General features: G+C 52.8%; 4 protein-coding genes across 4 annotated transcripts; 2 read left to right on the top strand and 2 right to left on the bottom strand.

Moving 5' to 3' along the window:
* Window positions 1-1,266: 1,266 nt before the first annotated feature.
* On the top strand, window positions 1,267-3,832 carry BO83DRAFT_123768 (apses transcription factor StuA). The gene is made up of 4 exons (XM_025526044.1): window positions 1,267-1,768; window positions 1,829-2,029; window positions 2,087-2,219; window positions 2,278-3,832. Exons 1-4 carry the CDS (start codon window positions 1,498-1,500, stop codon window positions 3,614-3,616), a joined length of 1,944 nt encoding a protein of 647 aa, XP_025384391.1. The 5' UTR covers window positions 1,267-1,497; the 3' UTR covers window positions 3,617-3,832.
* On the top strand, window positions 3,833-4,533 carry BO83DRAFT_123769 (uncharacterized protein). Its single transcript, XM_025526045.1, has one exon. The coding sequence runs from the start codon at window positions 4,048-4,050 to the stop codon at window positions 4,417-4,419; it is 372 nt and encodes a 123-aa protein (XP_025384390.1). The 5' UTR covers window positions 3,833-4,047; the 3' UTR covers window positions 4,420-4,533.
* Window positions 4,534-4,691: 158 nt separating this feature from the next.
* Window positions 4,692-5,789, bottom strand: BO83DRAFT_321373 (inositol monophosphatase family protein; the record flags this gene model as incomplete). Its single annotated transcript, XM_025527849.1, has 1 exon — window positions 4,692-5,789. One exon carries the CDS (start codon window positions 5,787-5,789, stop codon window positions 4,692-4,694), a length of 1,098 nt encoding a protein of 365 aa, XP_025384389.1.
* A 593-nt stretch (window positions 5,790-6,382) lies between these two features.
* Window positions 6,383-8,177, bottom strand: BO83DRAFT_321439 (myo-inositol transporter; the record flags this gene model as incomplete). Its single annotated transcript, XM_025527854.1, has 4 exons — window positions 6,383-6,868; window positions 6,928-7,118; window positions 7,172-7,906; window positions 8,006-8,177. The coding sequence occupies 4 exons, from the start codon at window positions 8,175-8,177 to the stop codon at window positions 6,383-6,385; spliced, it is 1,584 nt and encodes a 527-aa protein (XP_025384388.1).
* Between the last annotated feature and the right edge of the window lie 514 nt (window positions 8,178-8,691).

Here is an 8,691-nt window from a genome sequence, read left to right as displayed (position 1 = left end):
GCCTCTCCTCCGTTGCTGTACCATCCCTTCCGTTTGACGCCTTCTTATACATACACCTCCGCCTCTGCTTCCCTCCACCATTCCCCCCTCCATCAATCACGACTTCGTCTCTTGTCTTGCTTCTTTCCTGTTTCCCCCCTCTACGTGGCTATGTGGACGAACTGAACGACTTTCTTACTTACGCCTGCTGTTTCCCCCCTTTACTCTTTTCTTTTTCCCATGACTCATTATCTTGCCTGTTACTACTGTTTCTCTGTCTCTGCCAATTCGCTCGCATGAGGTTATTGACCTGTTCCTAGAACTGTCGGTGCCTGTATCGCCTCCCGTTCATCGACGACCTGCTACGACCTGTTACGACGCCTTAACGTCCCTCTTCCCTCAACTCGTCGCAGAATCACCCCCATTCGCCCGCTTGACGCGTCTCAATCCTGTGCTACCGCTTTTGGTTGCAAGTCACCCAAGGCCTTTTGACGTTTGATGCTGGACTGTCACGTCGCCTTCTCCCGCTCTGTTCTTACGACTTGAAACGAGACCCATGATTCTGTGCTTCTAATTTGGCTGAGCGATTTCTGTTGACCATCCGCAAGCGCTTGTTGTCCTGCTTTCATGGTTTCGCCTGTGACGACCCAAGATTCTTGAAAGTATCTGGATTTAGATTTCTGTCAGTACTCACTGCATAGCGATTTTTCGTCCAGTTGCGCCGGCCATCTTCAAGCGTGTTACGGTTACGACTTCCACGAGCTTGCCACGATTGCACATCCTTGCATGTTCTGCATTGCCTGTTAGAAGCTTCTCATTTGTTCGGCTCACCCGCCAACTTGATCCTCTTGTATCTGATCCAGTCTATTGGTCGCGATACATTAACGACAAGTCAAATTCCATCACAGGAAAAAAAAAACACCCACTAAAAAGAAGTTCGCTTTGATATTTGCATGCTACAGTCAGATCGTGCCTTTGCGAACTGACAATTACCCGTTGATAAAAGACCAAAAAACAAGAACCGACAGCTTTCACCTCACGGTACGCCGGACACATCGTTGAGTCCGACGTCCGACCGCTCCCGTTTCGCCTCACTTTTCAAGACCGTTACCCCCGCCAACCGAAAAGCTGGAGCTGCCGTCGATTTCGCAGGTCCACACCAGAGGTCCTGTTGATATTCCTTGGTATAACCACCACGCTGCGGAGCGACCTCTATTGTCTGGCGACAAACTCCCAGCTCTCAGTCTACCAACGGCCACGCAGGCCATCTCGGGCCAGTCCTATCGGGCTAGCTACGAAGACGCGTCGGCCCTTGGTTCCAACAACACGAGCACTCGAACAAGTTTATCGGGAGCTGCGCCTGTAGTTAGTGAAGCTAGAAGTCCGCCGCCTACGTCTGCAGACCTCGCGGCAGGTGGTCAGGGCCGGCTTTCATTGGATTCCTCGACTCAGGAGTACTCGCTGCAACAAAACCCCGTTAGTGACGGATTCTATCAAAACCACACTTCACTTGGCAGTATGAACCAAACACAATCCTACATCGATGTCCACTCATCGCACCTGTCGTCCGCTCAGCCGTATGCGCCTCATGCCGCAACTGCGGGAGGGTTAGCGCATTACCAGTACCAGCAGCCACCCGTTCTGCAGCCAGCATCAACCACCTATGGCCCGGCAAGCTCGTACTCTCAGTATGCTTACCCTGGTGGAGTGACCTCCTCCCAGGGAGGTCCGCAACCCCCGTCCACCTCCATGAGCAGTGGTGTCCCAACCCAATTGTTGCCTTTACCAGGTACGTGCTACTCTAAATGTCATGGTCAGCTGAACTTTCAAGCTAACTGCATTTCTGTAGCTGTGACAACACATGGTGCTGTCCCGACAGCGGGTTATGGAAACACGACCGGGACCCCCTTGCAAGGGTATGTCTATGATCCCACTGGCCAGGTAGCCCCACCAGGAGCGAAACCGCGCGTTACTGCCACCCTTTGGGAAGACGAAGGCAGCCTCTGCTACCAGGTGGAAGCCAAGGGCGTCTGCGTGGCAAGAAGAGAAGGTAAGCTTGACTTCAGCTGCTCCTTTTTGAGTTTATAATGCTAATGTGTATTCACAGACAATCATATGATTAACGGCACAAAGCTCCTGAACGTCGCAGGAATGACGAGAGGTCGCCGTGATGGTATTCTGAAGAGTGAGAAGGTCCGACACGTCGTCAAGATTGGGCCCATGCATCTGAAGGGCGTCTGGTACGATCCCTGAATTGCTCTATTTCCATGCATTAGGACTGACTGAATCTTGCTTTAGGATCCCCTTCGAGCGTGCCCTCGAATTCGCCAACAAGGAGAAAATCACAGATCTCCTGTATCCCCTATTCGTTCACAACATTGGTGGCCTCTTGTATCACCCGACGAATCAGAGTCGGACGAACATGGTGGTGCAAGAATCGCAACAGCGGCGATTGGAGGGGCCTCAGGCTGCGCGAGCATCTCAGGGGCCTCAGCCCTCGACTTTGCACCATCATCACTCCCTGCAGGGCACAGTTCCTTCGCACATGCCGCAACCCCACACCATGGCTTCTCAGGCCGGTGCTCGGCCGGCACTCGATCGAGCACACACATTTCCCACGCCTCCTGCTAGTGCCTCGAGCCTCATGCCCATCACCAATCCCAGCAACTCCTACGACTGGAACAACCAAGGGATGAACTCGGGCGTGCCGAACTCCCAGCCGCTCTCCATTGATACGACTCTGAGCAACGCTCGGTCAATGCCGACGACACCTGCCACCACACCCCCGGGCAGCAACATGCAGGGAATGCAGCCGTTTCAAGGCCAATCCGGGTACGAGTCGAAGCCATATTACTCTGCTGCCCCGCCTTCTCATCCCCATTATGCTTCCCAGCAACCTATGACTCAGACTGGTATGGCTTCCTATGGACAAACGATCCCGTCTCACCCTTACATCAAGAGTGAGATGGGACCCCCGTCAAGCCGGACACCTGGCGGCCAGCCGGAGACGGATGCACCTGAGGTGAAGCAGGAGCGCTATGCCCACAGTAATGGACATGTTGGAAGCAATGGAGCTGAGCAAGTGCCGGAGCATGAGTCGGAGTATGTGCAGCATGACAATTCTGGATATAACACCAACCGGGGCTCCTACACATACACCACCAACACTTCGGTGGGTAGTCTGGCGGGTGACCACTCCCAACTTACCCCGGAGATCACGGGTTCTCCTACCCAACAAAACGGGTCTGAACGCATGACACCCCGTACGAGTGGTGGGCCCCCTCCCCCTTGGGGCTCCGGATACAACACCCCTCCGCGCCCCGCCGCTGCTAGCAGCCTATATAACATCGTGAGCGACACCAGAGGGACATCGGGCAATGGCGCGACCTCTGACAATTACTCCGTGGCTTCAAACTCTGCTCCTGGATACTCGACAGGCATGAACGGATCTTTAGGCTCCATTAAGCGGATGCGGGAAGACGATGACGTGGATCGCATTCCTCGACCGGACAGCCGAGGAACGGAGTATGATAGCAAGCGCCGTAAGACGCTGAGCGAGGTCGGCGGTCCCGTTGGAGGTGTGCCCCTTGGGCTCCAGCCCATGAAGGCTGGCGGTGTTATGGCCCGTCGTCGGTAACCGTCCACTCCAGGAGTTGTCTTTCCTGACCGGGTGAAGACCTGGAGCATCAAAAAGAAATAGAAAAGAAGAAAAAAAAATGTCCCAAGGAAAGACAAAATTTTAGTTCTGTTATGGGTTATTATTTTCCATTTCTTGGAGTGAATTGTGGGGCTTTTGACGTTCCTGATTGTTGTTTTTAACTCTTATAATAGACTACACATTCAGCACGGCAGGGTATGGGATATGAAGTGAGTGGGTGGAAGGCCATTCGTCACCACCCGAGCGCTTCAACAATTGCATTCGACAAACAGCGCCCTATTTGTGTCTTTGCCTTTTGCGTTTGTTGCATGGTTTCTCGATGGACTGATTGAACAGTGCCTGGTCACCGGCACTGGTTGGGATGGGTGCATTGCTTGGTTCCTCCGCTGACCAGGTTTTCGATCGTTTTTATGTCTTATGTTGCTTCCCCTTGGAGGGTTCCCCAGCGGATGGGTAGCCTACTCGCAAAGGGTGTGTTATCTGGTATGTTCATGGAGCAGCGTTGGGACTGCGCGCTTCGCTTTTCTCACTTTCTCTACGGATCAAGCGAGGGATGGTCAGCGTTACGGTGCTTTTTGGTCATCTTATGGTATGGTATGTGTGTGTGTGTGTGTGCGGGTGCGATTGTTTCCGACCGGTTATATTTAACGACCATGAAGTCACGAATTTCCTTGATGAGAACATTTTCCCTATTATATTGTTGTGGCTTTTCTCCATTCCTGCATCTTAGGACCGTTGGTTCTAGGTTCTTGTGTTTCTGTTCTGACTGTATGGGCATTTAAAAATTCCATGGGCTATTCAAGAACGATTGAAGACAGTATAATCGTAAGACACTCTATTTATGCTATGCCTTTACGTAGACGATTTGGTGTACGAATCGAATAAAGGCATATAGGGAAGTCGGGGCTGTGAGAGATGAGGGGAAAAAGAAAGGAAGCAATGTATGGCCTGATCTGGCTCGGCGGCTCAAATCCACGCATCATCCTTCTCTCCCTCCCTCCTTCCCTCTTCTCTGTTTCCATCGTTCTCTTTCTCCCCTTCATTTTCCCTGTAATTAATGCGTGTTGTCTTTCATTCCCTCCTCTTTATGCCTTTCCCTGATTTCCTGCGCAACTTCCAGCACCCTCGAGTGAAACTCTGGGAATGCGGCAACTAGACCCAAGTTATCTGCCAGCGTCCGGCCTCGCCCATAGTTGAAAGGCTGACCATCCAGATCGGTGATCATGCCGCCCGATTCTTCAAACACCAGCATGCCGCCGGCATGATCCCACGCATAGGCACGATACTCGGGGCTTCGGGGGATACGGACCATCACGTTGCACCCGCCCACCACGAGGGCCGCATACTTGGCTTGCATGGACCAGAGATCAGTAATTGGCTTGGTGACACCCAGTCTCTCGCGAACAACCTGGTGTAGCCGCTGATCGATGTAGGGGCTCTCCATGCTCTCTGCAAATACCAGATCGGGCTGGCCGGTATCGGTCCGTGCCAGGACGTTGTTAACCTTCACGGCGGGCTGCAGGCGCTCCTTGCTCATCGGACGCTTGTACGCTCCATGGCCCCGGATTGCCGACAGCATAATCCCGTACCCATTCCGATCGACCGTGTCTTCGTGGACTTCGGTGCTGTGGAAGTGCAGGTTGGGATAACCGACCACGCCGACTTTCTGCTCGCCGTTCTCGATGAGCGCCACGGATACAGCATACTGACGGCCCTGAATGAACGACGCCGTCCCGTCAATGGGATCCATGATCCAGGTACGCGTATGACGGGCTCCTTCCCCATTGCCACCCAAGTCAATGATGCTTAGCATCTCTTCAAGCGACGATGGGGCTGCGACGATCTCTTCGCTCTCGGTATCATGCAATTGAGTTGTGGATACCAGCTGCCACACTCGGTCGGCTAGTGCGGGATCATTCCGCAGGGCTGATGCTGATTCCTCCCCGACGAATTTGTCGCTGGGAAAGTTGTGGCGGATTGCGCTAATTAGAATGGCTTGTGACGCAAAATCGGCTATGGTTACTGGAGACGCGTCCGCTTTGTCGGTAGATCCCTTGTCGGCCTCGGCCAGCATAGTCTTGGTGACTATACTGGCTCGCTGGACAGCGAGACAAGCCACTTGAAGCTCTCTAGCAAATGGTGAATGGGCCATTGTTGTTGGTCTATGTTGGCTTGGACTCATATGCACTGACTTGCTGGTTAGATACTGGCTAGCGGCGCGCGTAAATGCGCCAGTCTGCTGTACGTACCTTTCTGGTCTTCGGTTGCCACAGCGCTAAGACCACTGCCTATTTGCAAATTCTATTCGGCCTCCGAGAGGATGGCTGGGAAGTTTCCACAGTATGTCTGGGGAGCTAAGAGTGAAGGAATCAGATAAAGAGAGAGTGAGACAAGCGAAAACAAGAAAAGGCAATGGTGGGTATTGATCGCTGTTGATAGTAGCTCCAAGCCATTGACTGGGGCAGGAAATCTCCCAATGAGGAAAAGCCTTTCAAGCTGCTTCGATTCATTACGGACAATTCATTCACCGGCCCGTTGGCGTGTGGAAATGACCGAGCACATTTTATTACTCCATAACAACTGGGAAAGGAACACGCATCCTACATACAAGCGCTGAGCTGTCAGGACTACTTCCTACAGCCGAAGCTTGAAGCCGGGGTGGATCCAGCGTCCGCGCCAGGATGGCTGCCTTGCGCACAGATCAAACGATACACAGACCAACTGCGAGAGGCTTCGGAGATCTATCTATGGGGCACTTTGCTCGTTCGCTCTCGCCTCTCGGAGCTCCCTCTGCAATCGTTTGGCGTGTTTCACCCCGAAGCCATGGGTGTAAATTTCCCGCACCGACTCCAGAGGCATATTGTGCACCTCCGCATAGCAGAAGATGACGAAGAGCCACCCAAGAAAACAAATACCCGCATAGAACGCAAACACTCCGCTGGGGGTCATAGCCTTCATCATGGACAGAAATGTCGACGAGATGATGATATTACAACCCCAGCAGGTCACGGTATTCAGCATTGTGCCAAGTGCACGCACTTCTAAGGGGAGAAATTCAGTGCCTACCCAGGAAATAGGTGCGACGCCGGCCGAATAAAATGCAATGTAGACAATCAGTGCGACGAGAAGAAGGATACTTGCCCAGGTCATCTCGTGCGGCCCCGTGACGCTCAGATCCGAATTGACAGGAATCCAATGGAAGGCGATGGCAACGACAACCAGGGAGAGGGACTGCGTCAATGTTAACCAAAGCTATGATCTGAGCGAGTCGATGAACATGCGGCACCTACCATTCCCAACACGGTGATCAAAAGCATTGATCGTCTTCCAAAGCGGTCGATGAAGGCGAAGTTCGGGAATCCAAATACAAAATTCGTCGCTCCAACGACGATGGAGACGGCCGTGGCCTGGTTGAAGCCAACCAGGGAGAACAGTGTGGCGGAATAGTACATCAGCGTGTTGAATCCCCCTAGTTGTGATACTGGATAATATCAGTATCCATGATCAAAACACGAGAAGATAACGGGGGTTTACCAGCCATGATAGAGCAGGCGGTGGCCAGGGCTCGCAGGTTAGCGCCTACAGTGAAGAGCTGTTTCATCTGCCACCATAGGCTCTTGTCTGATACGGAGGCAGCAACCTCTTCAATAGAATGCCGAACCACCCTGATTTTGTTGACCACTTGCTGTTCCGTGGCTTGAGGAAAGATCTTTCGGATTACTCTCTTGGCTTCATCGTCACGGCCATGGGAAATCAGCTGGCGAGGTGTTTCTGGGCACAAGGGCATTGTAGCCGCCAGAGCAATAGCAGGAACAGCACCAATGGCAATTGTGTATCGCCAGCCTTGATGTACGTCAGTGAACGCGGCCCCGAGGGCATAGGCAATGAGCTGGCCAAAGGTCACACAAATGTTATCGAACACAATCAGTCGACCACGGAATCTGGCAGGCGCCATCTCTCCGATATACAAGGGAACGATCATTGCCGCTTCACCCACTCCAAAACCAACCACCAGTCGACCAACCACCATCTGGGCCAGTGAGAACGCCGTGGCTTGCAAGGCGGTTCCCACGAAGAAGACCGCACAGCCCACATAGATTGCTAGTTTCCGTCCATACTTGTCTGAAGTCATGCCAGCCAGAACGGCGCCGATCAATGCACCCCCTGAAGTTATGGAGGTGATGAGTTCCTGGTCATTAGAGGACAGAGCTTGGCCGAGGTCGGTTCCAAGGCTAACGAGGACGGCGGATATTACGCCTGTGTCGTACCCTGGACGAGTGAGGAGAAAGAACCATGTCAGCTGGGACTGTCTATGGGCAAAGTGGTTCTGATGGGCCATGAAACGCTAACGGCCTGGGTCATGCCTACCAAAGAGAAACCCGCCCATGGACACCGTGCACGCAATCAGCCATACAGCCTTGCCAGGATTCGTCGTCTCAATTGAATCGTCCAAGCCCTCCGCGGCGCCAGCGTTGTCATCGTGGAAAGTCTCTGGTTTCAGATCGTCGATGGCCGGCAAATAGTCGTCTGCAGGATCCATGATGGTCTGGATTAGGGCTATGGGAAGTAACCAAAATCTAAACAATGAAACAGTATGCTTAAGAAGATACAGGTTATGGATGAAGTGTTAATTAGATTACACCCGTGCAATGACCACAGAAGCCCGGCCGACGTGGCTAAAGACTGAGTGGAAGAATTATCTACGATGACAGCGGGCATATATGCAAAGGGAAATACTATTGCCGAAAAGCGACCCCCATCTCCATCATCCCTCTCGAGGAGGGGGTATATGCCTGCCCCCTCATCCCCATGGCGAACTAAAGACTCGAAGATGGGGGGAATGGAATGTCCGGATATTGCCTCAGGGTTCGGCACGGTTCCATGGGTCTGTTCAAGATGACAGCCGTATCCCCAGGTTACCCCAGACTTGCCTGGACCCGGATATCTGCGTCTCTTCATTGGCTGATCTGCACATCTCGGGGGATGTCCTCAAATACCGTCAACTCCGCTATTATGACGATAAGTACCGGGGAGCTATTTGCACAATAGCCGGG

This window comes from Aspergillus eucalypticola (genome assembly GCF_003184535.1).
Source record: "Aspergillus eucalypticola CBS 122712 chromosome Unknown BO83scaffold_28, whole genome shotgun sequence".
Taxonomy (NCBI): Eukaryota; Fungi; Ascomycota; class Eurotiomycetes; order Eurotiales; family Aspergillaceae; genus Aspergillus; species Aspergillus eucalypticola.
The sequence above is the reverse complement of the archived record's forward strand: the minus strand, read 5'-3'. Positions and strand labels throughout refer to the sequence as shown.

Excerpts from the sequence above, each read along its gene's own strand:
- BO83DRAFT_123768 (XM_025526044.1), top strand. The coding sequence starts at position 1,498 with ATGAACCAAACACAATCCTACATCGATGTCCACTCATCGCACCTGTCG. Across the intron at positions 2,030-2,086 it reads CTGCGTGGCAAGAAGAGAAG|ACAATCATATGATTAACGGC; the intron begins GTAAGCTTGACT and ends GTGTATTCACAG. Across the intron at positions 2,220-2,277 it reads ATGCATCTGAAGGGCGTCTG|GATCCCCTTCGAGCGTGCCC; the intron begins GTACGATCCCTG and ends ATCTTGCTTTAG.
- BO83DRAFT_123769 (XM_025526045.1), top strand. The coding sequence starts at position 4,048 with ATGTCTTATGTTGCTTCCCCTTGGAGGGTTCCCCAGCGGATGGGTAGC.